Source organism: Gallus gallus, chromosome 8 (genome assembly GCF_016699485.2).
Source record: "Gallus gallus isolate bGalGal1 chromosome 8, bGalGal1.mat.broiler.GRCg7b, whole genome shotgun sequence".
Classification (NCBI taxonomy): Eukaryota; Metazoa; Chordata; class Aves; order Galliformes; family Phasianidae; genus Gallus; species Gallus gallus.
The window spans coordinates 25492503-25511837 of NC_052539.1; the positions used below are offsets into that span (position 1 = coordinate 25492503).

A 19335-nucleotide genomic window follows, 5' to 3' on the forward strand; every position below is an offset into this window, starting at 1 on the left:
GGCAGCCTGGTCTGCTGGTTGGCAACCCTGCACATAGCAGGGAGGGGTTAAATTCGATGATCTTTATGGTCATTTTCAACCCAGGCCACTCTATGATTCTATAACTCCCCCTCAGTTTTGGACATGAGATGATACATTATGGGGATGGCAATGGGCAAAATCTCAATGGACATTGGTGTATGCAAATGGCACATGCTACTGATAACATAATTCTGATTAAACCTTCAATTCTCTGTGCTGGGAAACCTCTCCCTGGGCAAAGTAGATGGACCAAAACTGGAAATAAGTTTCATCCTTCAGGTGAGCTGGAGGGCATGGGATGTAGAGCAAATATTGCTGCCCCAGTAGGGCTTGACTGACTATCATGTGGAAACAGTCAAACAGTTCACTACATTCTCTTATCATAAAATTGGGTATTTCCAAAAGGGGAAAGGCCCCTGGGATATGTCCCAGTTCTCTGCAATTTGGTCGGTGCCACTGTCAATGATTTACCAACGTATTTCAGAGCTTGATGGGCTCCAGGCTTCTTCCAGCAGCACCAGCCCTACAGACTCCCGAAGCCTCAAGAATTAGCTTGGAGCTAATTTAAAGCAAACATTTACATATGGAAAAACAATGTGGTGGAGCCTGTGCCAGGTTTCTCCCTTGATTCTCACTATATGCTCGCTGTCTATAACAGCACGTTGGGCCACGGCTGCAGCATGCGGGGAGCCGGCGGCGGTGCCTGCCCAGAGGTAAGCTTGCTTCCATCCAGCTTTGCATACAGGAATTAGGGGCCAGTCAGTCAGCCCATCAATTCCATCTTGACTTGAGGCATGTGCACACTGCTCTCTCTGTAAACAGCTAGCAGGAAAAGAGGAAAAAAAATATATATTGGCTGTTCTCCAAGCACGAGCTCAGCATCGTAATTCCTTCTTATACATACTGTTTGCACAATGGTTTTTCTTTCACAGATGACAATTAAGCCTTCTTTAAACTTTCTTACTGAAGTCACTGTATCATTTTTGGTCACTTGGATTGAATTCTTTTTTTTTTTTTTTTTAAACAGGAAAATTTACAAGGGAATATTTTTTCCTAAGTTTCCTCACTGTAATTATTTTGCATTTGACCCGATTCCGATCCAAGCCAGACTCCTGTTCCTCTATTTTTTCCTCTGAACAATTATTAGCCTATAGGAGTGTCACTTAGGCTTTGAAGGAAGAGAGTAAACAAGTTACTTCTTCTAAAGCTACAGTGTGATGATGGCAGAGCTACTTTTTTTTTTCCTACAGCTATTAATTTCAGGCTTGTTCTGAAGGCAAATATGATTTAGAAGGATCAAAAAAGGTATCAGTGATAATTGGAACGTGGAGACAAGGAGAAGGCAGAAAGGCAAGAAAATCATGGTAGTGATACACTTAATTATGAAGGCTTATTCTGATAATCCTTCCTGAAAATGAACAGAGATGAGATTTTTGATGTTTGATGAACTTATCAAACAAGGCAGAATAATGAAGAGGTAAATGTAAAATCCGATCGAAGGTGAACCAATTAAGCACTTGGTGAAGTGCTGAAGGACACAGCCCACAAATCCTCCTGACAGAGCCAGGAGCCATTGACAGCAACACCATCTCCAGCACAGGGTCTGTCTGCAGGCTCCCTATTTTCCTGAGGGCACAGCAGGTTTGATCCCTCCCATCACTGATCACCCCTAACCCTAACCATGGCTCCAATTTAGTGGGCTCACTGATTAATCTCCAAAGTGCTCCCAGCTCCACTAATTATCAGTATTTCTCTTTGGACTGCAGTCTCATAAGTGAAACAGACTGCTCATTAGTTAATCACTAACATAATGATAATAATGTTTTGACTCAGAATAACCCCTCAAAATGCTTTGAAGGCTGCAGCAAACGCAGAGTCGTATCAATACACCAGGGATTGCTTCTCAAGACAAAGAAACACATTATAAAAATAAAGGTTGTAGGATTCAAGGCAGAAACACTGAGATCACAGTGACTGGACTGGGTGGCAAGACAAATATTTTCTTGCTGTTATATAGCACTGTTCAGTGTATGCGTAGAGACTCTGATCCCAAATCTACTGTGATACATTACTTCTGCCATTTCCCATTTTTATGTCTTCCTTTAATTCCCCCCTCCCCCATGTACAGAAGACATGCATTTCCTTTTAGAAATCTCCAGCCAACAAATTCTCATGGTCAAAACAGCTTTGTGCCTTGCCACCCAGCGTCACTGGTGCAGTCATTCCCACTACCACACCCAAAGCATCTGACCCTGAGGTCAAACCTGTTTGCCAAAATATTGACCATAGGTTCAGAACTGTGTTAAAGAGAAGTGAAATCAGTAGATTTCAGACTAAGGTGGCAAGAATGACTATTCCCGGAGTTTGTGATGTGCTCCTCAGAAGAAAGCCCATTGGAAATGGTTGGTTGCCTTCTCTCAGGAGAGAAGGTAATCAGTGCCAGCTTCCCATTTTCTACAAAATAAGTTCCTATCAGAAGAACACGCAGATGTTATTCATAAAGCACATCTTCCAAGCCCTCAGACCACTGTCTCTCCCTCTCCTTAGAAGAAGCAGCAGAGACATTAGTTCTCCACCTCCTGTTGACTGTCAGCTGAGCCAGTGGTCGGAATGGACTGATTGCTTCCCTTGCCAAGGGAGAAAAGTAAGGCTCCACTGTAATGTATTCATTTATCTTCAGATGTGCCAGTGTTGAAGATGTACACACATTAATTATTTATATGATGCATATTCATCATCCTGAAGCAGCCTGTAAACTCACCCAAACATGATGGAGGTGCTCCTCTCGTAGAGAGGCTCTTGCTTTGGTGTAAACTGACAATAAATTTAAGGCAGCCGAGCTGCAGAACACCAAAGCAAAGCAAAAGGTGGAAGAACGAGGCCAAAATATTTGGCCAAGACTTCCTCCCTTTTCAATTTCAGAATTAATTATGGATCCCCTGATTCCTAATGCAAATATTCTAATGAGAAGAAATTAAAAGCAACCTTCATTCATCAGCTCCCGTTCTCAAATTTTGATCTCTTTCCACGTCTTCATAATTCAAATCTTCACTTTCAAATACCTGACATAATTTTGCTTTCTATTGAGTTCATATCCCTATATTTTTGTTCCTGTGCTTATAATTTGGAAATGATTTGGCTCTTCTCACCCCCCAGGTTTAAAAGCAGTTATCCTCATTAATAACCCATTAGAAACATCTCAGGATTGGTGCTGTAATTAGTACCTGTGTCCATCTGAGGGAAACAAGTTAGGTGTTTCTTTCTTGTGCAGCACCGGCACCGGACGCTGCTGCAGCCAGCAATGTTTGGGGGGCAGCGCTGCAAGGGGCCCCTCTGGGATGAGCAAAGCTGCAGTGCTTGGGAGAGCTGTGCCAGAGCTCCCAGCTGTGGGAATGACTTCCAGTGCAAGGAGAGCGGTGAGTGAATTGGACTCAAACTCCAGCCAAAGGTTTTGGGTGGACAGAGCAGAAATCCATCCATGTTACATTTCACCTATTACCAGTATTGCCCACTAACCTTATCTCTCAGTGCTACATCCCCACAGCTCTTGAACACCTTCAGGGACAGTGACTCCACCACCTCCCTGGGCAGCTGTGCCAGTGCCTGATCACTCTTTCAGAGAAGTTTTTCCCTGTACCCAACCTGAACATCCCCGGGCAAAACTTAAGACCATTCCCTCTCATCCTACCAAATACACACCAGCACTCAGCTAAAGTAGGTCAACATTTCTTCATCCACAGCACCAGTTCTCTCCATGACTGCCACATCAAGGCTTTCTCCTCACCCCCCAAAACAAATGCTCTTCCAAGCTGCAGTTCCTGCAAACATTCATTCTTGAGCTATAATCATTCCTATAAGCCCCTGATGGAAGAGTGCAGTGTTCACCACAGCGCGGCTTCTTGTGGCACTGAAATATAGGTGCCAAATAGCCAACTAAATGCAAAAAGGGTTCCTGAAGGTGGAAAAACTATTCTCTCTGTGTGCACTCCAGGTCGTTGTATTAAACAGCATCTTGTGTGCAATGGCAATACAGACTGCAGAGATGGGTCTGATGAGAATGACTGTGAACATGAAGAAATTGAACACCCCTGTGACAATCTGTTCCCCATCCCAGGGTCTGAAAAAGCAGCACGAGGGTGAGTAATTAATCTATAGCTGCCACTGTAGCAATCAAAACAGAGTTATTTTCATATTGCCCTTCCTTAATAAGAACAGTGCTCCATGAACTGATACTACACCATGCAGAACCCAAAGGAGAGTACAAGCCCCATGTTACCATGGGTAGCAGTGCGGAAGGATGGAGGGTTCAGCGCAGCTTTTCTTTCCAGTTCCTCTCAGGTTTACTACCAGAGCTTGGCTCAGCCACTTTGCACTTCTTTACTACTCTCTGGGTCCAGTTAGATTACAGCTTTCTCCAGTTCACAAAAGCAAATACTAAAGGAAACAGTAGATGTTGGAAAAGCAGCATTCTATAGTGGCTTACATCTATAGAGGGAGCATCTGACTACAGGATTTAGGACTCTGAAGCATAGATCCAGAGCAGAGAGCTGAGCACCAAGTGATGATAAGCTGAAGTAAGTACTTCCATGCATGAAAAAGTTTTACTCTCTTTTGCTATGGAATAGAGAGAGAGAGAGAGAGAAAGAGAATGAGAGAGAGAGAGAGAGAAAAAAATCTAGAATGAATTTTAAGGCAAGTTGTCTATTGTGGCACTTTTGCCCTAGATCTTGTGTTTCAAGCATGATGCTACTTAGTACTATTTGGAGAACGTGAGCTACAATATGGCACCGTGTCCATCCATTGGGCAATTCTCCAACCTGTTTGATCCAGCACTCTGGAGTCACAAAACCAGTGACTTGGAAATAAAATGGCTGTTTGCCTCCAGTTAGCTTTGGGAAGGAGAGAGCATAGAGAGAGCAGACTCAGCTCTCAGACGATGGCTGCTGTTTAAGGTCCAAGTTGGATATAAGGATGGATACATGTGGCATCACGAGGACAGAAATAGCAACGGTGTCTGCTGGAGAAAGAAAACAGGAGTTAAAGATAACTTTCTGAATGGTATTTCTTTCAAAAGATACAATATCCTAACACAAGAGGCGAAAAGGTACATATATGATCCCAAATTTCTGGGAAGCCACTGTGAATCTGTCTACAATGGGGAGTGGAGGGCACTGAGGTACGATGCTGCATGTGAACGCCTGTACTATGGAGATGATGAGAAGTATTTACTCAAGCCTTACAACTTCCACGTATACCAATTCCTAGTAAGTACTCGGGTGGTCAAATTTAGCAATATTTCCTCAGTTAAAATGCTAAACTTGTTACAAAGATACTATGCACATTATATCAGGGAGACAATTCACTACATGTTGTCTTTCAAATTACCTTCCTCCAGCTGTCCCCAAGACAATAGACAACTGGTGATATAACAGCAGTTTTATGGCACATCAAGGCACTAATGTGCTTTATCATCCAGGCATCCCCACTTCTTATTCTACTCTAGTCAAAGCCAAGATAATTCTTTTTTCCTCTCTAAATTCTGAGTTTTGCTATTAATGACCTGTAGAGCTCACAGAAGCCACTTGCCTCTCCAGGGATGATGCTGACCATATGTAAAATGGGAACGATGCTAGTAATTCAATCCTTGGAAGCACTTAAGCCCTTAGAATGGCTAAAAGGGACATAAGTCTGAATTCTGAAGGCAATACTACAGCCACCAACTCAGAGAGCAGCAATGTTCCCCTCCTTATCTGCATGTCCCTCATACACACTGTCTTCAGAGCCATTGGGGTCTAGGAAGACACTCGCAACTCGTCAAGATGTCTTTTTTTGGTATTGGTAATTTATCTGGCTTTTTATAGAGACAGCAAGCAGCACAGCCTGAGCTCAGCAGGGCAGCTGAATTCCACACGCCAGCAAAGCAGAGCTGTCATGGAAAAGGTCACTTCTCTAAAACACGGGCAGAACAATGTTTATTTTCTAATGTTGCCCTCATAAGTGGCTGAATCACTGCTGTTGAATTTTTTTCCTAAGTAAACTCATCTTGAAACAGGCTGGAGTGAAAGAAAAGTCACTCAAAATAGTCAGAATTTGGTAGAGCTGCAAGGATATGAAAGGAGGGTTTTTATAATGGGAAGTGTCAAGCTGGCTTGATGGCACCATTATCAGCTCTGCCTGTTATGGTATTGCTTTTGGTGGTTAAACAAGCCATTCCCCTGCCTGTGCATGGATGAAGCGAGATGTGTGGCTTTATCTACACTTCCTACATACTTCCAAATGAAACGGCATGTGGCTGTGTTCTTTATTCTGCACTCATTGATAAGGCAGCATTGACACCATCAGGAGCATCACTGGATTCAATGGAAGTATGATCAACTCCTTGAAGGAATAGGGAAAGATTAAAAAGGGAAATGCATGAGAAATTAATGTGTGCTCCTTCCACTTTAGGCTCATGCTGATTCTGGATTCTCTTCAGAGTTTTACGACGATTCAAAAGATCTGATTGATGCCCTCAAAAGTAGTAAATCTGAAGGAGGGGGCTTTACCATTGGGATTGGGCCTAAAAAAATTGATTTCAAACTGAACCTCGGCTTCACCTTATCACGTGGCAAAGGATCCCTGAAGAATTTCACAGAATATACTGCAAAGGTAAAAAATAAAAGTCAGCAATGCATACACTCCAGTCATCTCATCTGTGCATTGCATGGCCTGGTTGTAACTTCTGTCTGTTCATTCTCTTAATTGCATTTGTTTTTTTAAACACATAGCAATTGTACCTTAATTTGTTCATGCAATTGCAAATATATGATCGTTAGCAATCCTGTTTGTTGTTCTTATTACATTTTGGAAAACAGGGAGGGAGAATGAAATTGAATTACCAAGGACCACATCATGTCATCCCACCCCATCCTGTTTCATGGCTACATTAAGCGCATATAAAAATAACACAAGAGATAACAATGAGGGAGGAGGAAATATCAACATGTTGATCAAAACAGTAGTCCTTGGGGAATGATATCCACTAGAAAATATATCTTGTTCTAATTAATACAAGCTGCCTTATGATAGGCAACTATGCTATTCTTGAAGAGAGGTTCAAGCAACACGATGAAAATATAAGCTTCCAACAATAAGGCTTATTTCTCACAAGCTTTTCTCATTTTAGTCTAACTGTGACACTCTCTTCCCCATCTAATAACATGAATGCAGTATTTCCTGCATACACTATGCCTTGCCTCCTCTTTCTTTCTCGGCTGCTGATAGCAAACTATAAAGAATAATTATTTTGATAGTGTTCTGAGTTGAAAAGCCCTTAATCTGCTCAAAATTGGCACCACTAGAGCATTCACTGAGCACTTGTCTAGATTCACTTGAACAATGACCCACTATTGGAGGGATCACTTAAGAGGCTGTTTCGGTTGCACTCACATCGTGTCTGAGGCAATGATTGGTCTGGAAGAGGTGCCACAGATCTGTTGTTAGTTCCAGGAAATACTCCCCTTCCAGACAGGGTATCCTCCAGTAGCCCCATCAAAGTTGTCAAAATACAAAAGGGAATAACAAAAACAGAAATAGCAGAAACAGAGGATGAAGAAGAACCTTGTGGAACTCAGCTCTAACTATATTTGCACATCAAACAAACAAAAAAAACCCAAAGCATCCAAACCATTATGCTGCCCTTCACCTCACACAGCCACACAAGAATGAGACGTTGAAAAAAAAAAAAAAAAGAATTACCACTGATTTCATTTAAACTTGGACTGCTTTTAAGCCTGCAATACGTACTGACTGTCATACTCAGGTTTTTCCTCTGCAAACTGGAGAACTAGGAATGACCTTCTCTCCCCCAGCCCCTCCATGAGTACTGATTGTTGGCTTCTCTCTACTTGCAGAATCTTGGATTCATTAGAATTGCAACCAAGGTGCAGACGGCCCGTTTCAAGATGAGAAGGAACAACATTGTTTTGGATGAAGACATGCTCATCTCCCTGAGGGAGCTTCCAGATACCTATAACTATGGCATGTATGCCAAATTCATCAATGACTATGGCACCCATTTCATGACATCCGGCACTATGGGAGGCGACCTTGAGTACATCCTTGTTGTTAACAAAGAGGAAATGAGACGAAAAGGTTAGAATGACACAAGCACTTCCCTGCTCACAACTTTCTGCTCTAAACCAGGCATTTAACAACCTGGAGGATTACAGAACAGGTCCAATCCACCAGCGGGTGACTCTTGGGTGGGTGGATGCTCATCAGCTTGGAAAAGAGAGCCTACTTCTCTTCACAAAATAGACATATATTCCACCAAAAATCCCCAAATGCAGTAGGGCTGGAATATGAGTACCCACATGTTCTTCACAAGATGCTACTTAATGCATAGCAGAGGAGAAGCTTTACTGTCACGAAATGCTCTTCTTGATATTATTTTAGAGGAATCTGGGGAAGTTTTTTGTAGTTTATAAGGAATCTGAGTACCTTTTTCTCTCTTTTTTTCCAGTGTTACTTGTTAGTCTTCTTTAAACTTCTCCTGTTGCTTATGGTCTTAGTTCTGGCCATCTTATGAATGCTCAAGGGCTGCAAACTCATCTGAAGTAAATAGTGGGAGCCCACTCACAGTTCTGCATCCTAAAAATGAGGGCTTCAATTTTCTGTAAATGGAAATAGCCCATTGTGCTTGGCAATACCTCAGCCATCTTACTCTAGCTGGTGTCATAGTCAAAGATTATCAGAGCTCTGTTAGCTCCAGTTCTCAACAAATTAGAGCATATGAGGCTGGAAAGCTGTACCTGTAGATCTCAGCTACATGAAAAATCCACTGCAGATACCTAGATTTTAGGAACAGCCATTACCAGAAAGCCAAAGTGGAACACTCTACCTAATCAAAAACATAAGATGTAGAATAAAGGTAATGCGGTACTGTAGTACCACATTACTGTAGTAGAGTACACTAAATGGATGGCCAACTTCTGCAAAGGTGTCAATTGTGCAATAGATCCAATTTTACCTAAATACCATCGCTCTGCTCTGCTGAGGGTACCTATGCCTATTAACTCCAGGACAGACATTAAGGTCAAAATAAATTTTGATCTTGGACAGCAGGTGCAAATTGCTGAAATTACATCAGTGAAATTACATCATGGGTCTGCTCTCCAGTCTGAAATGGTTTTGTACCATCAGCACTAGAATAACTACATAGTGCAGAGCGAGCATTAACCATGCCATTTTTTCTGCAAATTATTACCCATTTAGAGATTTTTCACTAAAATTCCTCAACTGGCAATGTTTGGAAACATGATGCCTCTTCAAATCAGTCATACACTTTGAAGAGTGAGCGATGTAGAAGCGAACACAATCTTGGCAAGCAAGTCTTCAGGAAGCAGACTGCCAAATTCAGAGGAAGAATTAATCAAGCACATGTGGATGGAGACTATTATTTTACTTTATCTTGTGCTTATTATGTATCTGAGGAGCATATTTATTGCTACAAGATGCCCTCTTTTAGGGAAGAAGGATGCTGAAGTTCAGCAAAAGACAAAAATGTGCCCCAGTAGAGATGTAATTTTCATTCTAATGGGGCATATTTGTGTAATTTCCATCTAACTCAGATTCTGCTAGAAAGGCCACATTTATCAAGTCGACAGGGTTCTGTGTCACATGATGTAGACCCAGAAGGACCACCTGCAGTGGCTGATAAGCCACTGTGCAAAGCCATGAGGAAAAAAACTGCCTTTCTATTGGCAATCACCACCATGCTTGCTTGAAGGCTGCATTTGCAAGAGGATTAGTCACCTCCCCTGAGGGATGGTCAGGATCAGGGTATAAGCTCTCAAATCTTGAAAACTAGGGCTTCCAAAAATGAGTTTGAAGCTGAGTTCCTGCAGGGCTGAGCAGCACAACTCCTGCTTTAGATCCACCCATGCATCCTGAGAATCCAACTAGCCCAGAAAGCTACACATTAAATACTTTGGAAGAGGAAATGCTCCTTTTGTTTTCATAGACTGGTGACTGAGCCAGTCACGTCCAGGAAATAAAATCCCTAGGCTGAGCCGTGCCTAAATGAGAGATATCTGGTGGTTGCTGAACCAACGAGACATAGGCATGTGCTAGATTTCAGCTCAGCACCTGAGAAACCTGAATTTTGATAATGAAGTCACCTTCTGAATTAAGATACCCATGAACAGATCACAACCAACTTGTGTAGAGCTCAAGACTGCAGATTTGCAGCCAGACCCATCACTAGCTTTCAGGCTGTCAGGGCTTCCTTCTATGAACATGGCCATGAGTGAACTAAACAAATGCATATGTCAGAATGAGGTCCCTTGTTGCTCTGCCATCAATATTTTTCATTACTTTTTTAAAAATAGATTGTTATGACTCTATTATTTAGCTGAAAATAGCATAATGTGTTCCCACATTACGAGAACATTTATGGGAGAAACATTACACACAGAGTAAATTAGAAAGAGTCTTCATATATTCTGATTAATTCAAAACACAGCAGTAAATCTTGAGCACATTCAACTATTGCAAATTACATAACATAAAAAACTATCAGGGCTCCTCCCTCAAGTGCCAATATTTTCTACAACCACCTTTTTGCAACGATAACCACTTTGCATTTATCAAGACCCGATCTTGCTGCAACCAATAGGAAATTGTATCGGCAGGCCCCTGCTGAACATAATTACTCAACAGGAACCATAGCAAATCAATTAACTAGGGCATTCCTTGAGTTTAATTTTACGGCCCTCCAACACTAAGATGAGCAATCACTCACAGTACTTTGGGTGAGTGAACTTTACCTACTGCATTTATAAATGTTGAACACTTGATTACAAGTAACTGAGTGCTATCCATTTGATCTTCCTCAAGGGCTCCATTTTGCATGGAGATGTAATTCCCCATGAAGCCTTCAGAGTGCTTCACAGGAATGTCACTTCAGGCACAGGACTTGAAGTCCCCTTCCTAGGGCAATGAGCACATACACAGAGTCACCAAACAGCCCTACACCCTGCACGATTCCAGCCCACCTCCCCAGCGGGGCATATGTGAGGGAAGAAGAACACAGCAGTTTTTACTCATGTTTTAAAGGCAAGCAAGACAATGTGCTGTTCCCTAGTACAAGGCAAGCTCAGTGCTCTGGATCAGGCTCAACTGGAGCCTCAATCATTAAGCTACTAAGCCACAGAGCACAAATCCTGCCAAGGAGAGCAGGATGTCTGACATAAGGAGCATCATGAAAGTTACCTATTACTTACAGTACCCATATTAATTGAAATCAAAAGATTTCTTTACTATTCTAAAAGACAGCCTTACATGTGCTGTGGACTGAAGCACACACATAAAACTATGCCATATGAAATATGCACATTGCTTACCTTAGTGAAACCACCTCATTAGTCTGCTTCTCCCCTCTGCAGTCACTTCATGGGTCTCCAGTTACATATTTGGGTGATGTATGTGGCAGCACTAGTAACAGCAGCATGCAATAAGGCTTTCGTAGCTCTCAGCAGGCAGAGCTCTAGCAAGTGGCTGTTGAAGGTGTTGCTTATACATTGGTCAGACCCTTAGCTTGGGAAAATTAGGAACGACCTATTGATTTCAGCTGCTGTTCCCAGCTTTACTCTATTTATAAGTTAGTCTGTAGAGGAAAAAAAAGACAACACAAAAAACAAAAACAAAAACAAACAAACAAAAACCCCACAAACAAAAACCACAAAATCTTTTCCATTTTAAAATAAATAGGCTAAAGAAGGAAACACATGCTTGAAGCCTTGTGTTAAGGTATTGTTTCTTTTAACAAGAAGGAAACCACTTACTGGTAAGGAAGTTTCCCTATTCACCTAATATGGCCCAATACACTCTAATAAAAGTTTGGCCACTGTGAGGCTGAAGGCTGTTCTCTGCCTAAATAAGCCTGTGAGTAACAGGCAATGTAATTAGCTGACTATTTTCCTCATTGACACAAAATACGTCAGTAGGAAAATGAAAACCTTCTACTCAGTGCTAATCACCGCATTTACTGTTTGCATTGTTGTTTCACAGATATCAGCTATGAAGAAGTAACTACCTGTTTTGGCCTCTCACTGGGCGTTTCAGCCAAAAAGCTTATGCTGCACTGGGAAGCATCTGTGTCACTCTCTGTCTGTGCAGAGAAACAGCTTCTGAATGCTGGTATGATGATGGGGGATAGTTGTCTGCTAACATACAACCCATGGCTCCATTTCTTTGTCACTGGGCCTGCGGGTTAAGGTAGGGTTATACGAGGTATAGAAGGTGTTCTGGCACCATCCCCAAACATGGCTCAGACTCAAGGTGGGACAAAAGCATATTTGGGTTCCACTCTCCAGGAGTGGGTGCCTCTTGAAAGAAATTGAAGTAGTAGCATCTGGACAGAAATGTAAGTAGAGTGAATGGATGACTGGAGTGCCCCAGTCTCTTCAGCCACCCCAGGGTGGGCAGGGAGGAACCAGGAAGACACAAAAATCAGATCCAAGTCCCCATGCCAAACACTCCCTTGGAAGAGCCCTGTGGCTCCAGTCCCTCTGTAGATGCCCCACGTGTCACCAGTCTGGACCAGACATGCAGGAGACTTGGCTGTTACCCATGGGGTCAATGCTGGACCAGAGAGGGCAACAATGGTGTCTATTGAAAAAGTTAAAGCTGATCATAACAAGCAGAAAACCCCACTGACACACAAGGAGATGTGCATCCATGCTAAGCAGACATAAGGGCCAGAGATGTGCAGCCTCTTTAGGTCTTACCAGCTTAGGGCATTTGTCAGTGCTTAACTTGGTGGTGTCACTAACCACTTTTTACAATGCCAGTGAAGAAAGAAATGGAGCATCCCTTAATTTTGGGAGTGCAGCACTGGTACCACTCACTGAGAGTCCCTCTGATGACTGAACTCACCTCAATGGGGCAGTTTCTGGTGTAGATGTGGTAACTAAATATATGTGTTTAGTTGACTTCTCAGATGCTGGGAGCAACAGTCCAGTCATGGAAGATATCATTGTCCGGATTAAAGGTGGAGATACCTCTTACAGTGCACGGCCCATAAGCAGTTGGGATAGCAACACGTATCGGCGCTGGGGAAGGTCATTAAAATATAATCCATCTATTATTGATTTTGAGGTAAGCCTTTCTGCAGTTGAAGAAACTCTGCCACTATAACGAATGAAAGTGTAGCCGAGCAGATCATTTCGTATTTTTATTGTGATCCCATCACAGAACAAGATTAAATGTAATGGGCCACTGATCTAGTAACCTCTTATTCATTTCACAATGGGGAGTACATCTCCCACTGGCAGCATCAGCAGGGAGGCAGACAAGGAGCTTAATGCTGGATTAGTGCCGAGTTAAGTTTGTGATGTGTCCCCAAACAGCTTCCCAATGAGCTGCTCTCCATGGTTGCATCCACCCTTATTATTTTCCCTAGTGCTCCTGGCCTCCAGTATAAGCAGGATATTCATAGGGAGTGCTTCGTATTCCACTGCCTCAGAGCCACAGTGGTGCTAGCTAACCTCTGCACACCATGGTGGGTATTGCTATGGGCGCTTCCAGGAGTTAGAGCAGGGAAAACCACTTTCTCAGAGGGGGTCTTATCTCTCCCCATGCTCTGCATGGAGGGTTCATGGCCATAAAAATCAGCAAAGTTCTCATCCTCCCATTTTTTCTTTATGCCCTCTAAAATGGAAAGTTCACTGAGTCATCCTACACACTTCATAGTGTAAAGGAAGGACCAGGGTCACATCATGGACGCACTGCCATAGCCATCCTTGTTGTCATTAGAAGGAAGGACAGCAGGAGGGCCAAACAGTAAAAGAGAATTAGGTAGGTAAAACTGGGAATTATCTGCATTATTGTCAGGGAAGTGGGAATCTGCAAATCCTTCTGGGCAGTACCCTGGTAGCAGAAAGGCCAGCTAAAGAGCAAGTGCTTTCAGCCACAGCTGAATGCATGCTTCAGGTTATTCACCTTTCTTCACCAATTCCCATCAATTCTGGGCAAAACTTATTGCAGTTTTCCAGTAAAACACATGCTGACCTCTCTGCTGGCTGCTTTCAGAGCTCAGCCATCGTTGTGCAACCAGCAGTGGTTCATGCTGCCAGTAAGTGCCTATGTCCACTATAACAGTGCTTATCTGTAGCTTGCGCTCATTTGTTAAACAAGTTTGTACAAATTTGACTAAGAGCTCTTCCCAAAGCCTTTCTGATCCTCCTCACCCTGTGTGCCTTGTGCAATGAGATGATGCCCAGGACTTTCCTGGACTGGTGCCCACCAGTTCTCAGCCAGATGCATGCTAGGCATATAGATACGTGTCCTCGCATCGACCTTGAGTTTGTTGCTTCAAAGTTCCCTTCTGTTATTGGTGAAACTGGAAAGGCTGAGATTTTTCATGGATCCATTTTCTAAACACAGCTGAATACCTAACACACCCCAAAGAGCCACTCAGGGCATTTCAAAAGGCAGAGCCCTGCCGCCAACGCATGAGCCTGCTGCCCTTTGGCTAATCTCATCAACCCTATGGAGTAGATTCAAAGCAGAAAGTGGGTTACAATCACAGCTGTCTACATCTGGATATTTTGATGCATCATATACAAGAACAGCATTTTGCTACTGGAAATACAAAAGACTGCTGTATTTTTAAAGCTGTAGACGGCTTAGCATTATTTCACGATATCAAAGAGCAAGATGTAGGCAGATAAAATTCTCCATGCCGTGCATATACTGGATCACCCATGATCTAGTCACCATTTGTGACAGGTCAGTGTTTAGTTTTGATGATAGCCGCTGTCTGAAGCTCTCACCTAAACATTTTGGTTCAAAAAAGCAACAGGCATGCAAGAACCTGACACTGTGGCAGCAGTAAGAAATCAATCAAACAACGGGCTTACTGGGGTGTTCTGATTCATCATTTGGATCCACATTGAAAAACCAAAGCATGTCTAGAGAAGTCATTCCCACACAGACCTCTAAGAGGGGAAGAGTTTTGGACCAGTGGTTTCTCACTAGGCACTATCAGTGGTGGTAACATTTGCATCACATGCATGCAGCTGTCAAGGAAGACAAATGAGGTTTTTCTCAGCCTTGCCTTTACCCAGCAATCTCCCTGCTCTCTGAAGCACCTGAGTTTGTGCCCAGCTGAAATCCCCAACCTCCATTCTTTATCTCCACCCTGTGCAGCTACAACCTATCCATGAAATCCTTCCCAGAAGCGATGCTGGCAACATGGAAACCAAACGGCAGCACCTGAAGCAGGCTTTGGATGAGTACCTGCTGGAGTTCAATGCCTGTCGCTGTGGGCCATGCCAGAACAACGGCGAGCCTGTCCTGGTGGGAGATGAGTGCTCATGCCAGTGCCCATCTGGATACAGTGGCCCTGCCTGTGAGCGGAGTGAGCACCAAGGTGAGGTTCCAGTGCACTCCCATAGTGGGGACAGGGCTGTCCATGCATGTGGTAAACCAACACAGGATCACAGAATAGTTGGGTTGTCTCCAAATCTAAGGAATCCATTGTGCTCACACAGATTGCTCTGAGCATCACAGCATCATTAAGGCTGGAAAAACCCTCTCAAGACCCCCAAGCCCAACCCCAACGCATCCCCATTGCACCCACTGACCATGTCCCTCAGTGCCACATCTCCACAGTTCTTGGACACCTCCAGAGATGGTGACTCCTTGTTTTTAGCAATGGAGGGGGGACAGAACAGGACTTCCAGCTCATGGAAATGAAGCAGATTTTTAGTTTTAAGACTCATTTAAGAGCAAATGCATATTTTTTTTTTCCTAAAGAACAGTGTTTCATAAGATAGGAAGCCCAGCTTTTCATCCATCCCTAAGTAAGAGCACACAGATCCATTTTTACTCTTCAGATTAATAAAGTGCCCAAGCCAGGGATGAAGGCCAGCTGAGTAAATAAAACACGACAGTAAATGACAGCCATCAAGCACTCCCATCATTCAGAAGAACCGCTATAATCTGTAGTATTGAACACACCTGACATCTCAGTCTGTACTGTAATGAAAGAGCCTCCAACTGACCCATCTGCACAGGGACAGGTGGCCTTTTTGGGCAGCTCCACAACAGTGAGGCTAGGGGATATTTGTCCCTCTACCTTGCTTGGAGGTGGGGGAGTTAGTGCAGAGAGAGCTGCCGGCAGCCCTTTGGGAAGTCAAACTGCAGCCCTTCAGGTGAGAAAAAGATTACAGTTCATGTCCTATGCTTTCCCAGGCACAGAAGTAGATGGGCGCTGGAGCTGCTGGTCATCCTGGACCCCGTGCCAGTCGGGCTCACGGCGCCGCAGCCGGCAGTGCACCAACCCGGCCCCACAGCACGGTGGGGCACCCTGCATGGGGAGAGATGTGCAGAGCTCCTCCTGCTGAACCCAGCATGGCTCCATAGGCATGAGCTCAAGGCTCTAAGCACCGCAGGTATGAAATACATGTGCTAGAACTGTTTACTTGCAGAAATGTCTATGTTTGTCTTTGGAAAACAAATTAAAAACTCGCAATCCTTGCATTTTTATGCAGTTGGTATTGACACGTGTACCATGAAACTTTTATAAGTTGGCACCATCAGGTTCTTACGTCTAGCATATTGGACAGGACTGTGTCTTCAGCAAAGCCATATGTTGAGCTGCGTGGAGGAAGCTTAAGCCCAAATTACGTTCAAAGAGCCATTGTGAAATGTGAACTCAAAGCGATGAAGATTCTTACATCGATAAATAAAGTAACAGAGAGGTTGGAAGGAAACCATTCTTTAGGGGATGCTCACATCACTGCTCCTTTTGGACCAGTGATGAGCTGATTTGCACATGGGCATTTTATCCCCCAGGCATCCAGAGCCAGGGAAGTTCCCCCTGGGCTGCTTGATTTAAAGGTCTTTTCTGAACATAAGGCATAAATCTCAGCACAGGAATACACGTGGAATTGAACTGCATCCAGAGCCCACAGCTCAGCCCTCTTAATGAACTGCCACAAAACCCAGGGAGGACAGAAGGCAAGTGGCACTTCATTTCACTGCGCTTTGCATTGCAGGGGAAGAAGGGAGGGGGGGAAAAGAGCCCTGAGATGGAATCGGGCATTATGAACAGCAACAAAACCTCAAAGCACAAAGGAGTACTTCTACATACATTTGAATGGGAAGTGGGAGCAGAAAGGAATCGTGGTTTAGTGAAAGAAATTGCTCAGCTTTAGCTCTGATGCTTGGAAATGCTTGTTTTTCAACAGCGTGTCGGTGGTGATTTAGAGGCTGACATGAAGCTGATGTAAATCAGTGTAGCTCCTTCACTGCAGCTGATTTATGCTACCTGAAGATCTGGCCCCATATTTTCTTTTGTGTGCACATTTGCCAAAAGATGATTTTTTTTTTCTTTTTTTTTTTTTACCACTTCTGTTTTGCTTGAAAGTGAAACTGCAGGCTTTTTTTTTTTTTTTTTTTTTTTTCCTATAAGAAAATAACAAACCCTGTTGTCTCAAACACCAAGATTTGATTTTTCAGTGAAAAATTACTATGACATGTTTCTAAGATGTGGGTAAATGCGTGACAAAATGGTGGCCTTTTTGCCAAGCCTGCTTTCCCAGGTAAAGTCTGCACTCATCCAGAGATAGATTTGCTCCCCAGGGTTTGGATCTCATGTCTTCTATGCTGAGAAAATGCAGCAGCATGAAGCATCCATTGATATCAGTGTGATTTAGGCAGCCTGGAGGAATGTGAGTGAAGCAGCAGTTTCCCACTATGGTTTTATCAATAGTCCTTGGCATGGGGCTGGGACATTATGTGGGACATGGTCAGTGGGCACAGGGGTGATGGGCTGATGGCTGGATTTGATGACTTGGACTCTTTGCTGTGAGGGTGGGGAGATGCTGGCACAGGTTGGCCGGTGAGGCTGTGGGTGCCCACTCCCAGGAAGCATCCAAGGCCAGGCTGGATGGGGCTGTGAGCAACCCGTTCTAGAGGGGGGTGTCCCCGCCTATAGCAGGGGATTGGAACTAGGTGATCATAGAATGGTTTGGGTTGGAAGGAACCTTTATGATCCTATGATCTTAGAGGTCTCTTCCAACCGTAATGATTCTATGACTCAGTGATTGTGTAGAAACATGAGATACGGTTCTTACATCCCAAACCATTTTGGTTCATGGGTGATTGTCATCTGTGCACAGACTGCTTGGGACAAAGCCCAAGAGCAAGTGAGAGTCAAGGTACTGCAGTGAGCCTCTGTGGCCAGGGGGAAGAAATTAATGAAGGGAAAGATTTGCTGCCTAGGAGGCTGGAGAGTAGAAGCCTGCGGGAAGATGACCTGCAGCATCACCTTTGGAGGCATTTCTATAAGGCTGGAGAATCACCACAACCAGAGAAATCCAAGTGATGAAAGAACTGAACGTGAGCCACCACCAGTCCAACACCAAGAAGGGTTGGGCAGCAGCCCCTTTCCTCTGCTCACCCGGGACTCAGGCATCTTCCTCCCCAGAGCTCAGAGCAGGGAACTGCATTCCAGGGAGAGGGAGAAGCTGCCCATAAGGTCTGCTTAAAATAATAATTAAAAAAAAAAAAGGTGAAAAGAAATAAAAAAGATTACGGGCAATTACACATTTACAGTGCCAGTCAAAGAAGCTAATATTTCTCCTGCTGAAGTGGCCAGCATGAGAGCTATGCTAGATAAGTAGCAAAAATGTACATTTCTTACTTAAACTAAAAGCTTAGAGGGTACAATAAACCACTGCGGTTCCACCCTGGCTTTAATGAATGGATTTTCCCCTCTTGCACATTGACATACATTTGATATAGTTATTTATCCTATATATTTCTTGCAGCATATTTCCCAGGAGACCTTGTTTATCTCTCTCGTAAGTACATGATGGATGTATGGTGCTTTGGATAAATGGTATCACAATCAGATATTTTTATGGATATAGGCAAACTGGGTTATTAACAAAGGAAGGGCAGAGAGGAACCAGCACACAACAGAAAACAGCAAATGATTGATGACAGTACACCTGAGGTTGCAAGGTGCAGGCTCCAGATAACCAGCTAACAGGAGAGGAGATAAGGGCAGTGCCTGAGACAGAGCTGTTTCCCACCTCGGGGTCAATGTCACGCTGGCTGCCCCAATGGATGGGTCCCTCCCAGCCCTCTATTTCACAGCAGCTGAGGACTGCCCACTGGGAACAGCTCTGAGATTGTTACCCTCCCCATCCATACAGCTTTAACGCACTGCCAAGGGAAGAAGTAAAACATCAAATCTACCCCAAACTGCAAAAGACAACAGAAATGACAAAAGGCAGTAGACAAAAACAAAAGAAATGC

The 19335-nt window shown here is 43.7% G+C and overlaps 1 protein-coding gene across 1 annotated transcript; it reads left to right on the forward strand.

Annotated features, from left to right (window-relative positions):
- Positions 1–531: 531 nt before the first annotated feature.
- On the forward strand, positions 532–16545 carry C8A (complement C8 alpha chain). Its single transcript, XM_040705149.2, has 11 exons — positions 532–734; positions 2569–2665; positions 3293–3437; positions 4013–4157; positions 5096–5285; positions 6469–6669; positions 7914–8154; positions 12073–12201; positions 12992–13161; positions 15214–15436; positions 16261–16545. Exons 1-11 carry the CDS (start codon positions 616–618, stop codon positions 16410–16412), a joined length of 1812 nt encoding a protein of 603 aa, XP_040561083.1. The 5' UTR covers positions 532–615; the 3' UTR covers positions 16413–16545.
- The last annotated feature ends 2790 nt before the right edge of the window (positions 16546–19335 follow it).